The sequence below is a fragment of the Ruditapes philippinarum genome, unplaced genomic scaffold, assembly GCF_026571515.1.
Source record: "Ruditapes philippinarum isolate M1 unplaced genomic scaffold, ASM2657151v2 ctg6437_1_1_1_1, whole genome shotgun sequence".
In the NCBI taxonomy this organism is placed as follows: domain Eukaryota; kingdom Metazoa; phylum Mollusca; class Bivalvia; order Venerida; family Veneridae; genus Ruditapes; species Ruditapes philippinarum.
Window position 1 is genome coordinate 85,842 of NW_026855520.1, and position 20,237 is coordinate 106,078.

At 30.2% G+C, this 20,237-nt stretch overlaps 1 protein-coding gene and 1 long non-coding RNA gene across 2 annotated transcripts in view; one reads left to right on the top strand and one right to left on the bottom strand.

Annotated features, from left to right (window-relative positions):
* The window catches only part of LOC132743605 (probable phospholipid-transporting ATPase IA), a 77,707-nt gene that overhangs the window by 9,071 nt on the left and 48,399 nt on the right, over positions 1-20,237 (top strand). Inside the window, exons 2-3 of the mRNA XM_060732135.1 lie at positions 13,296-13,416; positions 19,398-19,497. Coding sequence (XP_060588118.1) covers positions 13,296-13,416; positions 19,398-19,497 — 221 coding nt within the window. The remainder of the gene's footprint in view (positions 1-13,295; positions 13,417-19,397; positions 19,498-20,237) is intronic.
* LOC132743602 (uncharacterized) lies at positions 14,241-15,454 on the bottom strand. The gene is made up of 3 exons (XR_009627593.1): positions 15,239-15,454; positions 14,751-14,824; positions 14,241-14,413 (listed from the first exon to the last, which is right to left on the bottom strand). It is a non-coding gene; the product is annotated as an uncharacterized LOC132743602 (long non-coding RNA).

Genomic DNA, 20,237 nt, shown 5'->3' on the forward strand with positions numbered 1-20,237 from the left:
TTGGAAATATAAAGTTAGATCTTGTATCACTGCTTAATACCACATAGACAATATTTATGCAGAAATCTTGATTTTATTTCGCAGAAACTCTCAGCCTCGCAGTTTATTACTCATCTTGTAGCGAATATAGAAAGTAGAAATAGAAAGTAGAAATTTTTAATGATTCATAAAATGCTGATTTTACATTGTAGATTATTGCTGTGATAGTTTTCCTTATTGAAGTCTAATAGTTTGAATACTATACAGGATAATACAGGATTATGAAACAGGATATAGTTACATGTATATAATAATGTTGCCTTCATAAGTTCATATAGGCTTATATTTATAATATGCAGAAAACAATTTTTACTCAAATTTGAATAATTTCATCACTCCTCTGTTATACCTTGAAAAAATCATGAAAATTTCAATGGTATTCATGAATTATCCATCAATCAAGCTTACAAACATAGGTAGTTCTTAAAAGCAAGTTCATGAATTTCTATAGACATGAACTAGTTCTTAAAAACATTAGTTCATGAATTTCTATACATGAACTGTCCTTAGAGATTGTTCATGAACTATTAATGAACTAATGCAGCATCTGCAACACTATAGGTTTTTTAATGAACACCAAAGGTTTTTTTTAAATAGGGTAAATTCATAATAATTATGTAAAAGAAATTATTATTGTCATATATAGTTATTTTTTTCATTTTTATGAAAATCATAAAAATATTTAATAAATGATTATCAGTATGTTTCACAGTTGAATGTTTTATTTCTTCTGAGGCTGGATACCGGTATACCTCTTGTTTTAGCACACAAAAAAGAAACCAGAAAAAAATGCCTGTACCTAATACTTAATAGCTATAAAAAATACCATATGGTAATACAATGATCTGTTTAATCTAACATTTACACTTTAAAACCCATTAATGTGGCATCATATGTGTAATTTCTTGGCAATGCACAGGTGCATGAATACGTTTTCATACGTCATGCAACATGCAAAGTTTTGTCTGATGTTTATTGCTGCAGAAGTGATAGCCAGTCGGCCTCCATGGAATCGTGATACGACTTGCCGGAACAAATAATATTCCTGATAATCGTGGATTAATCAATAAGCCTGTAGCTTGGTGACATTATTTGTTTCCGTACTGTTATCAGTTAGCAAAGGGCTGTAATAGAAAAAAAAATTCACCCTCTAAACAAAGACAAAAAAACTCGTAATTAGCGAGAGTCAATGCTGATAATGTAGTGTTGAACAGTATAGAACATTAAAGACTATCAATGCAACTACTATTGTCAAAGTCTTTGACGGAGGATAGATTTGATGGAGATATATAAAACCAGGGTATTTACGTCTCTAGGGTTTTCTTTTTTTCAAAGTAATGTAGGACACGTCTGCGTCAGATTTCAATAAACCTGTGACACTGGAACACTCGACGTTCCGTGTATTCCTTAGAATACAGAACACTATGTGACTTCTTTAATTAATCATTGTGACATCATTGGAATCGTGGGATTGATATCTTCATTACCATTTGGAACAGGTGGAAAACAAGGATGAAAAAAAAAATATATATAATCATAAAAAATATTGTTTTTGGCTGATTTGTTAACTCAGTTATTTGGATACAATCAGTGAAGTGTGATTAAATGCCTTCAGTGAAAACATGAACTGTTTCATTTGCCAGGTTGTTAAATACTCCAGTGATCTGAAAAAGTTTTTTTCATTTTCCTGATGTAATTTTTTTTCTCTAACAGATTATAAATTTTTTGTTGAGGTAGTGCTGGAAAATCTGGATTTTTAAAATCAAAAATAACTTTGATCCCCTTCTTTATATTGATGTTTAAAAGTCTGGTAGAATAAAAAATAAAATGGGAGTTTTGGTCTGTAATAATGATTGCCCCCGGGGTTAAAAAAAGATCTCTGTTTTGGGCTCTAAAAAAAGCATTGTTAATTAAATTTTAATTGGGGAAAGAAAATTGAAATAGGATTTTTTTTAGTGTTGTACTAAATTTTTAAATGATTTGAAAAGTTTCCCCGGATATTAAATATTACAGGGCAGTTTGTTCTTTTTTTTTTAGCATTTTGAAACAATTATATCAATTTTGGGAAAAAACTTGTGGGGTGGGGGTATATTTCCCCGAAAACCCTGCTCTAAAACCCCCGTCCCACTAATTTTGTAAAGGTTAGGGTGCTTTTAATTTTTAAATGTTTGATAAAAATTTTTAAAAGGGATTATTTTAAATATTATCCTGCTCCTTTGGGTTTTAAAAAAAATTAATTTTTTGGAAATTTAGTTTAAATTCTTTCCCCGGAAAAGTCTAAATTTTAGTAAAGTAAAACTATATTTTTGATTTTTTGACTTATTAAACAATTTTGTTTTCATGGGGGTTAAGGTTACTTTTACTTTTAAGTAATACTTTCATTTTTTAATTTATTTAGTTCCCCAAATTTAACCCGGGAAAATTTGTTTTTGAAATTTAATTATTTAAACAATGTTTAGTCTTTAAATTTTTTGATTTCCCCCTTGTTTTCCCTCTTTGTGTTTGAAAAACTTTTTTAATTATTAAATTCCCCCCCTGTCTGGCTCAAAGGCAGTAAAAGTTAAATTGACTCCCAAAATGATAATCTTTTTAAACAAAAAAATTAAATTTTGGGATTTTTTTTATTATTTAAAAGAAACAATCTAAAATTTTTTGAAAAAGTCAAAAAAATATTAGGCTTTTTTAAAAAATTTTTTGAAAGTTGAATTGAAAAAAAATAAAAAAATGACCGTTAAAATGATCCCCCCAAATTCACCCCCCCCTTGCTGCCCCCGGGGGGGGTGTTTTTGACAGGGAAATGATTAGTTTTTGTGTTTTTTTTTGTTTTTACTGATTTAATGAATTATAAGAAAAGAAGTTACGCAAACTATTGTTTGAAATAAGGGCTCCCAAAATTTCCCCCCCTGGTATTTGTTGAACAGGTTTTCAAATAGAAAGTTAGAAAAATATTCTTTTTCTGGAAAATTAAATTTAAAATTTTCGAATAAAATTTTTTAATCTTTGAAGTTTAACCCCATGAATTGATAATTAGTGTGGGTTTAATTTTATGATTTGGAATTTTTATAAAATTTTTTTCGAAAATTTTGAAAATTTTAACTTTTGGTACTTGAAATTAAGTTTCACTTTCATTCAAAATAGGCATTTTCTTTTTACTACCATGTTTTATAATAAATAAATTTGTCAAATTAATAATTTTATTGTGTCATTTTCATCAGTAATGCATAACATGACTGTATATTTTAGGCGTAAACCATTGCTTGTTTTCTAAATATATCTTGATTATTCTATAAATAACACAAGATATGATTGGAGATATATGATAAACTTACGAGATATGACCAAAAATGTTTTTAAAATTGGCTTAAAAACAAGATAAACAAACAAACAAACAAAATAAGAGCTTTAAGTTTTTACACTGATAATAAGCTTTTAATTTATAACAGTGTCCTTTGTAAAAAATTTTTTTAAACAAAACTGCACAATTGACAGTCTAAGAGGCTGATATAAAATTCATTGTACATGTATATAATTTAGATTTACATTGGGATTCCTTTGTTTTTGTCAAATGTTTAAGTTCTAAAATAAGGAATTTTCTTAAAAGCATCATAATGATTATCACTGAGTAATGGCTATTTCTTTAAAAGTGACTACATTACTAAAATGTTATATCTCATGAGGATTATTTTTTATCGTGATTTCTGTGACTAATGTCTGAGTAAATAGGCCTTAGTAAGAATACATTGTACATTCTAGGAAAAAGAAACTGATATTACTTCACATGCAATGACACTTTGAATAAAAACAAATTGTTCCCGAGAAAATTTGTCAGACTATTATATATTAAAGTGGCAAAAAAAAAAAAAAATTTGCTATTCGTCTGGTACATTATATAGTATTAGAAATTTTTTCTCTGTAGGTATATAAAAAAAAAAAGAAATAGACATGAAAATTTGCTATCGATGAAACAAAGATGAACTGTTAATGTTTTTTAACGATAGGTAAAGTGTAGAAATAACTTGCTTTGTGAAGTGTGTAGTAATTTGTTTCCAAAGTGATAATGGATATACATTTGTAAAATCATTGATGTGATGGACAGAGATCATTTTTTCCTCGTAAAGAGAGCTATCATTTACATTAGTGATTGACCTCAGTGTTTATTATTGTTTTTTATCTTTGTAATTGTCACTATCTAAGGTTTAGGTATAAATATTTTTGTCACTCAGCCTTTCAGCTGTTGATCTGAAACTACTTTGATTTTTTTAAATTACTTGACTTGTTTCACTTGGAATTTTTATTACCTCCCTTAGTTGAGGTTGTTTTTGTTGGAGGTTCTTTATTTAAAAGAATAATTCTGAACTAGATTTAATAATGGAATTTCCAAATTAAATATTTTAAATATTACTTTAAGATGCTAAGAGTTGACTTAATGGAATATTTGAAAATGGGTTAAGCAAAGGGAGGCAATTTGAAAAGGATTTTCTTTAACTTAAAATTTTTGTATCGGTCAATAAAAATAAAAAGCTGTACTTACAATTCTCAAATAAGATAATTTCCCTGGGAGGGAACCAAAGTAAAAAGTATTAATTTTTCATATATAAGCCAATTGGGTTCATTTTAAAGGGTTTTAAAAAATTTTTTGTGGGAAAAATAAAAATGTTAATCAAAGTGTTTTTGGGAAAAAAATCTTGAACATGGAAAAAAAAAGGGAAAGAAATTTGGGAAAGGTTTTTTTAGCCTACGGGCCCCATGATTTAGATTTCTTAAAGGTGAGTTTTGTTGGGTTATCGCTTTTTTACTTTGTGCTATGGCTTAAAAACTTTGTGGCCTTTTAAATCCCATATATTCCCCTTTTTTAATCTAATATGGGGTTAACATTTAAAAAAAAATTTTTTTTAAGGGATAAGTGGCATAATTGAGGGCATTCAAATTTGTAATAAAAAAAATAAATGTAATATTATTTGTTGATATCTTGGATTGTTTGATCACTAACTGCTAACTGGTAACTTAATGGTAACTGCATTCCATTATGATATTTTTGGGTCAATTTTTAGTTTTCAGAAAAGAATTTTGATATCTATTTGTTTTAAAGAAAAGATATATATATATAATATATTTTTTCCATATAGATTTCAAATTTGTCAAATTTTTACTTCTGTAAAATTTTTATGTTTAATTTTATCCTACATGAACCTAAACTTGTAAGAAAAATGAAATCTTCTTTGCTATTTATAACCTTTGTTTGAATTTTCTAAAATCATATCTAAAGGTCAAAATGTTTTGCTAAGTCAAAATTTATATTCATTCTAAAAATCCATGGACATCATAAATCTTTCTTTTCTGTGAAGGGCAAAATGAAAACTTTTGTTCCCCAAAATCACTCCTGTTTCCCGAGGGGGTTGGGTTTAAATTTTGTCCCCGGCTCGTGAAAAATTTCAGATGTTAAAAACATCAAAAAATTCAATAACTCGTTTGTCCCCCCGGGTTTTTTGCACCAAAAATGATAATTCTATGATTTTAATTTATTATTGTTATAATTAAACCCTGATAATAAAATTTTACATTTTATAATAATTTTTTTTTGGTTTTTTTTTAATTTTGGTTTTTTTTTCCCCCTAAAAAGGGGTTTGGGGAAATAATAATTTAAAAAAGCATTTTTTATATATGGGTAATTTTTTTTTGAATGGTGTTTTTAAATTTAAAAAATTTTTTTATGTTTGCAGTTTTTTGAAATGAGAGCATGGGACATTTTATATCCATTTTGTGACAATTTTTGAAAAATTGTATGCTCTTAGGGCTAATACTCTACGCGGGAGTGGCAAGCCAAATAACATAATTCTTTTAAAAATGATCAATATGGGTTTAAAATGATTAAAATTTACAAAAATGTTTGATATGATGTGATTAATCTGGTTAAAGAATGATTAATTTTAGTTATTTATTTTATGATCGAAAAAAAGTGCAATTCATTTTACAGAAAAAATTTTAAAAAATATTCATTGGGTGTAATAAAAATTCGCTGGTTTTGTCGCCTCGTCAATATTTACATTTGGGGAAAAATGTCAACATTTACAGGTCAAAATATTTATATTTAATGGCTCACAAATCAATAATTTTTATGATATAAATAAATTTTAATATAATTTTACTATTTTCCCTCATTTTTTTCATTAAAGGGTTTGTTAAATTAAAATATCTTGACTTTTTTTAAAATTGGGAAAATTTTTTTGAAGGAAAAATACTTTTCTTAATTGGGAATTTCAAATAACATAACACCTGCCAAAAAAATGTTTTCTATGCAGCTTGCTAGTTATTTATTCTGAAAAACCCCTAGAAATTTTTTTTTTAACAAAATTTTAACCCTTTTCAAAAGTACATTTTAGCTAGGAAAACTTTAATTCCCTCGCATCCATTTTTGATCCCTGGTTGGCACGTGTTCGGGTTTTTTTTGGTTTTCTAAATTATAAATTTTAAATTTCCCCCTTTTAAAAAAGGTGAAAAAGTTTTGTTCCCGGGAAATTTAAAAAGGACAAGTTTATTTAAGTATTTAGTGTGGTAAGGGGTTTAAAATTAATTTAAAAATGGGGAATTTTTCTCCAAAGGTTTTTTTAGATTTTGGGAAAAGGACAAGGGCCATTTAAAAATTTTTGTTGGAAAAGGTGGGAAATGAAAATTTAAAATGTAAAATTTTCCCCCTGAAAACCCCTTAAACATTTTTGTTAATAGCCCAAAAATTTTGGATTTTTTTTATTGTTGATTCCCCTTATTTTGTATTTTCCCAAACTTTTTATGGTTATCCCAGTTTTTCTCCCCCCTTTAATTTGGGTTGATTTACGAGAAGATTTACAGGTTTCTTAGTGTTTGGGTGGCTTTTGGGCCCATAAATAGATCTTTCTATTCTGTTTCGATCGTTAATCAAATTTAAAGGATCTATGAAAATGGTTTTTATGTTTTCTTGGGGGTTTTTTTTTTCCAAATTTGAAAGAAAAAGTCTTATCTTTTAAATTTTTCTTTTTTACTGGGCGATATAATCACCTTTTTATGTATATTTATTTATATATGATATTCTAAATAAAAAAGGTTTTTATTATCCCTTTTAGCGCAAAAAAACGAAAACATTTGAATTATTGTATTTGATCGGAGTATATACTCTAAATGACTCCCTTGGTATTTCTGGTCTAAACTAGCTAAAAACAATGTCTGCCCTCGCTATATAGCTATAGATTTCATTTTTTCTGTTAAGACTTTTATAAATTAAAGTGACATATAAGTTACTGATTTATGAATATGTGGTATATATATTTGACTGTAGTAAAACTGTAAAATCTACAAATGCAGTAAAAGGTAATGTTTGTAACTTCAATGATATTGATGAAGAAAATCATTGTATAGTCTGAATAATTTATGCGGCTGTTCTGAATCAACTCCTTGGCTTATTCCCTTTATAGCAATAAAATAGTACAAACTGTAGTAGGTTTCATGTTTTTGGAGATCTTACAAGCATTTACAAATGTTTCGCATAAATTTTTAGCAATTTTTATTTAACAAACATAGTGTTTTCTGAAGTATATATTCAGTTTTAGGGAAAATGTGGAAATTGAATTCAAGCTGCTTAAGTATATATGTTGAAAGCTTTGGATACATAAAAGAAGGAAAGAATGATTGTTTTGAAAAATGGGATTAGTTGTTTTAAGTTGCTATGGGAAGAATATTTTGGGCCCTTTTTATTTTTAAAAAGGGGATTGGAAAGGAAAAAAAAATAATTTGATGGGCCCTTTTGAGTTTAAAAAAAAAAAAATATTAAAAATTTGAATAAAAAAGTATAAAAAAATATTTCATTTTTGAAAAATTGGTAACAATGATGAAAATGTAAAAGCTTAATTTTTTTGAAATTTTTGGGAAAATTTTGTTTAGTGCAAAAGGATAGAATCAAGAAAAAAAATAGGAAATCTATGAATTTTTTCTTCTAATGCACTGTTACCCTTTTAAATTTCCCAACTCAGAGCCCGTAATCTTTTTTTCAAAACTGTTAATGCCAGCGCACTAAACTGTTTATTTAATGCCAAAATGGCTGTCTCGGGGGTTTATAATGACCCGTGCACTAGTGTTTTGTTATAACCTAGCTTTACTATAATGTGTCATGAAATGCCAAGACTGCCACTATATGTGTCATTAATGCCAGGCTTGTAACAAAATCAGTGTTGACAAATGTTCAAGCTCACTTTAGCTGTATCATAAATGCAACTGGCATAACTGTGTCTCAAACACAATCGTACCCTTCCTGTGTTTTCATTAATGCCAGCTTTACTATCTGTGTCATAATGCCAACTGCTTTATCTGTGTTATAATGCCAGCTGTACTATCTGTGTCATAATACCAGCTGCACTTTTTGTCATAATGCCAGCTGTACAATCTGTGTCATAATGCCAGCAGTAGCATCTGTGTCATAATGCCAGCTGCTTTATCTGTGTCATAATGCCAGCTGCACTATCTGTGTCACAATGCCAACTGTACTATCTGTGTCATAATGCCAGCTGCACTTGTATGGTTGTCATAAATGTCAAACTAGCTTTATCCCCCTGGTGTCATCAATGCCAGCTGTATATCTAATTGCAAATTATATAGCCTTTTACTACTTATTGTGTCATAAAATGCCAACTGCCCATATTATTTCTATCTTCACCAATGCCAAGGCTTACTATCACTGTGTCAAATTATATCAGCTGTTACTATCTTGATCTCATTAAAATTCCACTGTAACACTATAATGTCCAATCAATGTCAGCTGTAGCTATTGTTATAATTCCAGCTTGGGGAACTGTTTGTGTCATAATGCCCAGCTGTTATATCTGTTATATCCAGCTGTTAGCTTGTGTCTAATGCCAGCTTGCTTTATCTGGTTATAATGCCATCTGTACATCTGTGTTAATGTCGCTGGCCCTATTTGTGTGATAGTAGAATGAAATGAATTTTTTTTTTCAGTTTTAGAACATATATTTTGATAATGAAATTACTGAAGGTCTTATAATGCACTGTCCCATTATTAAAATCATAAGGGAGACTATTAAGTTCATTATGTAAAGTTAGTTGGAGTAAGGTTTTAAAGTATAATTGTTCTGTCTCAAGAGTTGAGGGATTTTGGAATATTTAAATCATAAATCCATTGGGATTATAGGATTTACTCATGACAAACACAACGAAAACATTTTCCAGGAAATTTCATCCATTTTTTGGATTCAAGACATTTTGTTGATGATTTTGCAGAAATTCAAATATTAATTGCCATATTATATGCCTTAGTTTTATGCAATGGAATATGGACAATATTGGAAGAAAATAATTAGTTTTATACATAATTAAGTCACTTAAAGCTCTAAAGGCCTTGTATATCATATAAGAGGATCAAAAGATCTGTTATTTAAACATCATTTTCAGGAATAAACTTTAGTTAGGCATTATTTTTTTTATGAAATTTTGTTGTTTTTTTTCTCCATAAATTGTTCTGTAGAGGACTTGGTTAAGTCAATATGGAGACTTATAGACCCAGTTGAAAATAATACTGACCAGAATGGTCAATATCACTGTCAGGGAGGTTGTGTAATTATAGATTTTTATCTTATCATTGGTCATCATTATTATATTTTTCAAATAAGATATATTACCCGCTACTTATCAATAAATCTGTACAATTGTGAAGATTTTATATATTTAATCACACCTTATTTCAATATTCAAATTATAGTCTTTAATCATATAGACGATAGATTTTAATAAATTATGTCATCTGGGTCAATCAACATATATGAAGCCCAGGGTTCAAATTATGCAAAATTCATAATAATATTATCTTTAATCATTATAGGACAAGTTAGATAATTTAATAATTATGTCATTGGTCAGCCAACAGTATAGAGCTTGTTCAGACTCAGTACAGGGGTTCAAGCTAGGCTGGCTTACCACTTTCTGTTGGACTTTTCGGCAGGGTATTAAGGCCATTAAATTTAAGAACTATTCATTATTGATTAAAGGAATTTCAGTAACACAATTTAAAATAAAAGCTATTTCAAACATTGTAGAACTTCCATGTGAGACTGTGTGAATGTGCAGACAAGTTGTGTGTTCTTTTCTAGGTCAATGAATACAGGAAATAGATCTTGATATCCAGTATGGCTTGAAAGTACAATCTTTGGATTAAGAAGCCTTCTCTAATACTTGATCAATATTAATATTGTAATTATTGATATTTTCTATTGATTTTTTTTCTGCGACACAATAATTATTACAGGGATATCACACTTTTGGCGCTTCTTAGATTTATTTGCATTATGTCTTATTTTCTAAGGCTTTACAAAATATATACTTATGTAGGCTTGTCAATGAGTCTGTAATAATATGTGTTATATAAAAGTTGGCATTAGACATCAGAAAGTGAGGAATTTATAATATTGACTTAATCGAAGGCCATGAATTATAGAGACCCAGTTTGTAGACATTTCTAAGATGCTAACAGGAAGTTTTACCCGACATTGATTTTATCATTGATTCCTTGTCAAACACTTGAGAGCCAATGAAATCGTGTGGGAGTACGTTATATCATTCCAATAATGTGAGATTATATGTAAAAAGTTCGGAAAATTGGGAAAATTTATTGAATCATGACAGAGCCAATAATCGTGTACATGATACCTGTTTCTAACCGTAAGTATTTGACGAAGATCGATTTTTATAGATTTTATGAATACATGTGAATATCGATGTTATGAATTCCGATGCATAAATATTGTGTGAAGTCTCAGCTGATATTTTGTTATGTAATGGGAAAGCACTAATTGCATGGATGCTGTTGGAATTATTAAATATTAATGATGGCAGGGAAGCATGAAATTTGATAACAATTGTTGTTTCTGTGATGCTGGCAAAACAACATGAATTTGTAGTTTTAGCTTGTGTGCATAATGCATTTAAACAGATGTGTATTCAAGCTGCCTGCAGGTTTTCTTAGATAAATTGGAGACTGGGTGAAAATGTAGAGAGCATTTCAACATTTCATAGGGTCGATTGGTGTGTGCCAGTCACACTAAGTTAATGCCTCAAGTTTAGAATCAGGCCAACAGTTTCTGTCCGGCTGTTTAATATTATAAGTTTTAACTTAATATTGTGGAAAGTTAAAAAAAATCAGACTCGGAGCACGACAATTTAAGTCCATGTTATACATTTTGCAAAATCTATAATATGAGGATATGTGTCCATTTGTAACATACATTTAGCAGATTAAAGACCAGCTTTTAACACACATTTAACAGAATAAGGACTTGTCCATAACACACATTTAGCATAATGAGGACAAGCCCATAACATACATTTAGCAGAATAAAAGGTTAATAGTCTCAGGTTTACAGCAGTGAAAGAAGGAACGTTTTCTAGTATTGATTTAACATTATATAGATTTTACTGTAAAAGTACAATATCTGTTATTCTCAGATGAAATTATTGTGTCTGTAAAGTATGGTAACCGTTCCCAGTACTAAATTCATATATAATTAACTAATCCTACTTTGACTTTGTAACTTTCCATTGTTATATTTAGGGATTTCCATGTAAAATATATATATATCAAATTTAGTTTATACAAATTTACTTTAGTTTGATTGTGTTCGGAAGCTATATGCATATTAAAACACTCTCAAATCCGTTCCTGGAACCAACCAGTAAGTAAGCAATAAATGTAAAGTTTCTTGCTCAAGGAAACAAGAGCTTGCCCCTGACAGCGTTTGAACCCAAACGGTCAGCAATCCTTAGATCCTAGTTAAACACTCAGCCACGCTGCCACCAACAAATTAAGTAGCCAAAAAAAGGTCTCAGAATAATTAATTTGCAAGTGAATTTAGTGGTCAGACTTTATACCTTTGGATAGTACTTCATTCTGTTGACATTATTGTTGTGAAAATAAGGATCAAGAATTAAAAGCATGTTGTGAAAGTAACTTTTAAAGAACTATTTTCAATATTAACTGAATTTTTACAAGCTCTGTTAAAAAAATCTACAAGTTTTATGCCATGCCACTGGGTTTAAATACTAATTTTGATCCTTGGCATTATGGGAAAGTCATTATATTGCTGCTTATAAATGTATTATGCATTTAAAGACTAAATCAATATGTGTATTGTTAAATGGTTTTTGAATTTTTTAAGCCATTTTTGCTCTCTTGTTCACTGATTCTTATGTTTTGATTTGTCAGAAGTCATACTCAGGTATGGCATCGAAAATTATTTTCAGAGTGACACTCGCCCTGCAGGAGGAGTAGTTTCTAAGTCTTATGTGCTGGCAACATTTTTCTACTCTTCATGCATTGAATTCTCTTAAATTCTACTCGTAATTACATGTACGAGCGGACAAGTGGAATTTTCGATCTCTGATTAAGAGAAGTAATGTCTGTCTGTCAAAGTTCTGAAATTCAGCTTATTCTGTTATTCTTACTTTAATATAGAAATGGTATTTACAAATCTTCGATGATTGAATTTGCATGTATAATTATGCACAAATGTATATATTTCCCAGAACGGTAGAAAAATATTGCCTCGGAATAATTAAGATGGATAGGATGAGCTTGCATTATTTTGGTATGCAAATTTGTAAACGTGATCCAGGACAGTGAAATGTATTGATAATTAGACTGGACTCATTTGTTTCTGCCCCATCGCAACCATTGGCAGTGTCTCTATTATAACTTACTATCGGTCCCTCATGCATTTATATTACTTAAGATCCGTACCTCAATGCATACAGATGTGGTACTCGGCTCTGTTTTATTGACAACGTATCTCTTACATAAGGATTGACGCAATACATTAGCTAATTGAATAACTGTCTAAGAAAAAAATAGAAGGTTTCCTATTGCCTTAATGTGGTAGATTAGAATAATGACATACACACAATCCTGTTTGTAGTGACCATCTAGAGAGGTCACTTATTAGAAATATTTCACTCCTTGTTTTCTTTTTTTTGAGGAATATATATTTTGGGTTGCATATGATTATACACTGAACAGGAGTAAAATATGAAAGTCATAGCTCAATAAAATAAATTAATGTTTGATAATGAGGAAAAAGTGGAAATAGTCCATTTCTTAGTAGAAATAAATGCGTATTCATACGTATGAAGCTTTTGAAGTCCAAAACTTGTGTGTTTTTAGAGAGAACAAACCAATAATTTGAGGCATTTTCTAACATCTGTATTACATAAATTTTGTTATATTTCAGAATATCAGCCAATGCCTAGTGCATTAGGCTCCGAGACGACAGAAGAAGTACAACCTCAAAATGAAAGAATCATCTACATTAACTCCTCACAACCTGGCAAATACTGCTCAAATAAAATCTGGTATGTAATAACTATTCCTATTCACCCAAACCAAAATCGCAAGCTAACATTGCAAGCTTGTCACAAGCTTGCTGCAAGCTTAAGTTGCAAGCTTGCTACTGGCTAGTAATTGGAACCTTGCGGCAAGCTTGCGATCAGTTATTTAAAAAAAATCTGACTGCAAACTAGTTAATATTTAAGCTTGCGCAAGCTTAATCGCAAGCTTGCGCAAGCTTAATCGCAAGCTTGCGCAAGCTTAATCGTAAGCTTGCGCAAGCTTATTTGCAAGCTTGCGCAGGTTTATCTGCAAGCCTGCACAGGCTAAGTCGCAAGCTTGTGCATGTATAACTACAAGCTTAATGTATAAGCTTGCGCAAGCTTAATCGCAGGCTTGCAAAAACTGTAAACCCTATTTGGAAAGGGAGCTGCTACGTATAACAGTCTCTGAATCTTATATAACATGCAAAAAAAAAAGGCATTAATTACCATGATAAACTTATTTAATCATAAATTGTAAAAAGAAGCTTGATGTTAAATTTTTCATATACTAATGTTTTTCTTCCAATTACCATGGTAAATAGTCCAGCCTTGAGGGAATGACATTGAAAAAATCCAGCCTAATTCCAGCATCCCTGAATGTTCTTAAAAATGTAAAATTTCTGGGATGGAATTCAGCACAGGAAGTTTGGGGTAGAATCTTATGAGTTTAACATGATCACATATTTCTTTCACAAAATTTAATACATATCCTTTAGTCCAAATACAGAATAGAACAGCCTACTTCACTATAACACAAACAGTTTTTTTCTAGCTGCAGGTTTTGGTAGGTTCTTGTTTTCTCTTAGAATCCAACACTTTGTTTTAAGCAATTATTTTGCTCTTAGTCTGTCAGTGACAAACTATTCAATCTTAAATTTGTTTTAAATGTTTCTGATTATTTAAATTACTATTTCTTTTATCGGTGTCCATTTTTAGTCCTCTGCCAGTGTTTCCTAGAACTTCTTATGGTTGTGCTGACCTTTAAAGATAAAATTCATAATTAATTAAATACAGATGCAGTAATGAACTATGTTTTATTGCATAAATGCAGTTATATTACATATCTTTTAATAACATCGAATCTAATGTTTCAACAGTATTAACTATTAAATATTAACTATGCTTATGCATTTTCAAAAAATACTAAAGCAATGCAGTATATCTTATTTCAATGTGCACAAATGTTTAATTTGTAAGAATTTGTAAGAATTTCTCTGTATGAGAATTAAGTAAATTTGTGACAATATTTATTACCCAGTATGTATTTTTTCAAGAAAAGATGTGGAATAGAAAAGTATTGAGATTTAATAATATACCTTTTCAGGATTAATACTGCACATCATTATTAAACACTGCCGCTATTTCTCACAGTCAGCACTTATGTCCCAGCCTGCAAATTATTTATGTATAATATAATTTAGATTGTTCCATTGAAAACAACAACACATACATGTAAAATAACACAATGATTATGATTGACCCTGTTCAGCTGTACAACTTAACTACTGATTGTACCATTTAGTTCTATTTAATCAAATTGATTTAATTTGTTTAATTTGCAGGAAAATGAAAAAGATCTACTAACATGCCATTTAAACAAATATAAACAATCATTAAAAAGAAATCATTGAATAATTTATATTTTACAGATTATACATGTATAGATTAAAAAGAATTATCAGAAAAACAAATGCATGAAGTTGAAAATATAAAAACAAACTTGATCTCTTGTTACAAATGTTAATAATTTGATATATAACCTGTTTCTGCATTTAATTTAATGTAACTTAAGGTTTATAAATACCTGATTCTGTTGTATATCTCCTTGTCCCAGGTGATTCTGATTGTTATCATACCAATACTTAATAAACACTTTAAATGTTAAACAAAACAATATCTCCAAAACTGCTGAAATATCAAGTACATCCTCTGCTCTCTTTGCTGACCCAGATATCTTAGAATTCAAATTTTACAACAGTTACTGTATAACTGGACAGGTCTATCATTATGTAAAGCAGGGTTAATCTTCTCAACATTTTACTTTCATTCTTTGAGCGTAAAAGAAAATATCAAAGCTAATAGATATATAGGATTTTAAAAAATCATTACAAATTTTTGTACAAAAAGATTGCAATGTCCTTCTAGACACATTCTGCATATGAAATTTATAATGTTATCTCTCCCCAAAAATAATCACATGGAACAGCCTGATCTGTCGGAATGACCAGGAGTAAATTAGTCATGCACAGATGGTCAATGAATTTATATCAAGGCTCTGATGTGTGTAGAGTAAAATCTCAGTGGATGTAGTATTTATTTCCTAAATAAAAGCAATATATATTGATTAATTTAATATAGAATATATATGAGATTATTTCATGCACTGTTTTTGTTTTGTTTATTTATTTATTTATTGTTATCCAAAAACATGAATTCTTAGAATTTAAAAATGGCAAAGCAATGCAATCCCATCTTGATTATTATAGTGTCTGAATGATTGAATCACAGACTTTAATTAATTTATAGTTAAACTTAAAGCCTGTAATTAAATGGATATTATTTCATTGTACATAACTTCATGTAGATTTATTGAAAATAATAATATGTATTTAACAATCAATTCATTTTACTTCTTTTGCACAGACATTTTTTTGAGATACCCTTTTCCAACTACATGAAATGTATAAAGTGTCAAATTTCAAATCATTTACAGTAACTTGCATTAAATAGATGATGATTTTATATTTTCTTCGTAAATTTACAATACTGAGCTGAATATATAAAATAACTAATAACTAATAATAAACTTTAGCGTGGTAATCTAGTTTAAACTAGTTAATTATCACTGATACTATCATTTTTGGAATTTTTTTTTTAATGTGTACACTTTTGACAAAAATTTTCTAAGTGTTTCAATTACTTTAACAAGAAATTTCTAAGTGTAGATTTTGTACAAAATTTTCTAAAGTGTCTACTAAATTGCAAGCTTGCGGGCATTGCAAGCTTAAATCAAATGTTTGCAAGCTTGCATGAATTTAAACAAGCTTGCAATATATTTTAAAAGTCATCGCAAGCTTGCGCAAGCTTGTTGCAAGCATGCAGCAACCTTGTATTTAAGCTGTAAGCTTGCGGCAAGCTTGTGACAAGCTTGCGGCAAGCTTGTCGCAGGCATGCATTTTGGTTTGGGCAGTGAAAGTTTATTTCTTCCTTACTCTGCTGTATGGAAAGTATCCAACCTATGCCTCCAGCATTATAAGAGTTGCAGGCCTAAGCCTGTACATCCCTGATGTCTGACCAGGTTCTATACTGTTGGCTGACCAAATTTTTATCTTGATACCCCCATAATTGATAATGGACAGTTCCAGAAGAAGAAGCTGGACAAACCCATTCTGCACATTCTGCTTCAGGAATGATCAATCCATCAATTATAATTCTTTTAAATGTCAAGCATGTATTTAATAATGGAGCATATTTGATGTTTATCAACTGAATAAAGTGGCACCGAACATTCAGTAATGTGTCGTAAGGTAGCAAAATGTAAACTTCCATACAAAATACTAATTTACAATAATTAGAAAATGTGACCAATTGCCCATGCACAGAGCAAAAGATAGTTCACATAATTATGTGATAAATGAGTATTTTTTTCATCTGTACCAAGATACCAAAAATAATAATTTTTTGTAAAATAAAAAAGATGACTCTCTGAGGCATAATGGGCCATTAAAGAGATTCAACAGGTTAAGGGTTGAATTCTTCCTGTTTAGCCAAGTGGTCGAGGTATTTTGGTTATCATTGGGTTTAAATAAGTTTTATCTGGAAACTTGAAATCTTCATGTGAGGGAGATTAACGAGTTAAGTTACAGAAGCTTGTAGGTGGTTCTACTCACCCCTGGAAAGATGAAATGTCAACTGTTACCTTGATGATGATGATGATGATGATGATGATGATGATGATGATGATGTCAATGAGGAAACCCATTGATTGAACCCAACAACTTTTCTTTTATAATTTCTTCGATTAATTTTAGATTCAGAACTTGAAGGCGACTCTTGAAGCCAGTTTCAGGCTTTGGGAATATATACCTATTAAACCTACATTAAATCAAAACCAATAGCAAATAGAAAATGAAAGCTGTATCACATTTGAAGCAGACGACAAATTTTACAGCATTATTTTCCCATTCTAGGAAAGTGATATTTTTGTTTGATCAGGACGTTATATTTGCAGATTTTTGTCAATTACGGTCCGCAGCTTATCAGATGACAATATTTGATTTCATTTAATTGTTTGTGTTCCATTTGTATTGACAGAACACTTCACAACATGCTCAGAAATTCTTTGGGCAAGTTTTTCTGCGTGGATCCATTGGAAAGTCAAAGTTGATAAATAAATCTATAAGGAAGTGTTTTTCTCTCAATCCTGGGGTCGTAGATTCCATGCCACAGTCTCGACATAAACTAACAATGCAAATGGCCTTTTCGCTGAGTTTCTTTGTATCAGTGCTCTATACGAGGCATATAAAAGAACAAGTTGCTCGGTTGCAGGTTTGATGCTGTGCTCCATCACTATCAATACCAATGGTCATTCTAGTGAGACTCTATAACTGTGGTCTGTTTTGCCAATGTTCTACACCAGTCATGTAAAAGTCCAACCAGAGTCACCTCTGGAATGGGGCAACTGCTGTATCCAAATACTGCCATGAAAATATTTACTGTTAAGGAGTTTAGCAGATGAGGGCAACCAAATTGCAATACTAAATAAACCAAAAGAAGAAGAAAAAAAGAAACTTGCTTGGGATTTAGGAAAGAAAAATGTCACTGTAGGACTGTGTTGGCTTAAAAGTATTTGTTTAGTTTAAAACTCAATCAATAAAGAAGTGGGGTAAATTTACGAAATTATAGAATCTTTGTAGTATTCTGTTGAAGGGTTAAAAAAAGGTCCATAAAGTCTCTGTGTTTAACACAACTTTAATATAACTGAATGAACAATCCACTTGTTAAGTTGAAGAGTTAAGTCAACAGCTGTTAATTTTTACACCAATAAGGAATTTTGAATAAACTTGATGTGAATATGTTAAGTTTTAATATCATTACATACTTAATGGCCATGTATAATATTATAGTCGACTATAATATCATAATATACATGATGATCAAGTATTAATCATTGAAACAGTCAGGGATGACAAGAGGGGCACCTTTCATTTTTTCTCCTGCACTGAAGATTGAAAGGAGCAAAATGAAATCAGAATCATCTTAAAACAAAACAAAAAAAATACAAATAAAAAAATATCTCTTGCTGTGGCAAATTACCTGATTAGTTTTGTGTGTATTGAAAAAGTCTTGCAGGTATATGTCAAGCTTTTCTATGAGCTGTTACACTTTGATCATTGCAACCTTGGAGATTTTATCACTGTAGGAAAATTGATTAAATTTTTGTTTGCCTTTACATTCACTTATTACAAAAATTCCATATTCTTTTTGTTGTTTGATACTTGCAAAAGCTAATTTCTTCAACATATACAGCAGTCTTTCTTAATCTCTGGGGGGGGGGGGGGGGGTATAGATTAGGATTTGGTGCATGGAATAGAATTGTAAATGTTATGAGATTACTGTCAAGCCTGTGAAAAAAGGCCATACAAAGGGGAGACCATTCACAACATGACCTTTAAAGACAAGTGGTCTTTATTTGGAGGTTACTGTGTTCTGTTTAATCAATGAAGGGTGGTCAAGGAATGGCCTTTATTTATAGTGTAATCTTTATTTGGAGATGGTCTTTAACACAGGTTTTGCTGTACATAGTTTGTAATTTTGTATAGTGTTCCATTTCTACATTACAAAAGGATTGTTTGCATTCATGGAATGGATGCACAAACTCTTGATTATTGCAATCTTATGGCAATTTCAAGGCTTTCTAAAAAATAAAATAAAATATATATGCTTTTTCTTTGTATTTTCAGCACAGCCAAGTACAGCTTGATATCATTTTTGCCGAAATTCTTGTTTGAACAGTTCAGAAGATATGCCAACATTTTTTTCCTGTTCATAGCATTACTACAGGTAAGTTTAGGACCTGGGACTGTGGTGGCAGAATGTTAGGACTATAGCTTGTGGCATGAAAGCTTGATGCTTATTTGAAGATTTGAACAAATGCAATGATTTATTTTCTGGTCTAACTAGTACTGGTGTAAGTAACATGGCTGTGATCACAATAGGATCATGCCTTGGGAGAATCGTAAAATTAAACCTTAGGTCCTATGATTTCTGGTTTAAGTGGCAGACACTTTAATCAATAGAAAAACACATTGGTGGTTAAACAGGACTCAAACCTAAAGCCTCATGGTGGAGAGACAATTACCTTAACCACAAGGCCACGTCTCCAGTGGTTTAGATTGCTGAATTTGAATAATTTGCCACACATAACTTTATTTCATGGACATTTATTACTGTTATGTAGCACATATCCAGCACCTGAATTTTGGTATAAAAAAGTTAATTCTTAATACCTTTAACAAACTTTGAACATTTTGTACTTAAAAAACTAGCTTGCTTTCAGATATAGGCAACATTATGGGTAATTTTGCAGCAAAATTATTAAGGAAAATGAAAGAATGTCTGTTCTACTGGGCATGAATAGTAATAACTACTAATAAGGTTATAACTTAATAAAGTCTGTAATCAAGGACATAATAATAACAATACAATAATATGGACAGCCTATAATAATTTGTTCCTGTCTTCTTCATAAATTGTTACTTGACGCTAAATTTGGTCTGTCATTTATGATAATCAATTTTCTA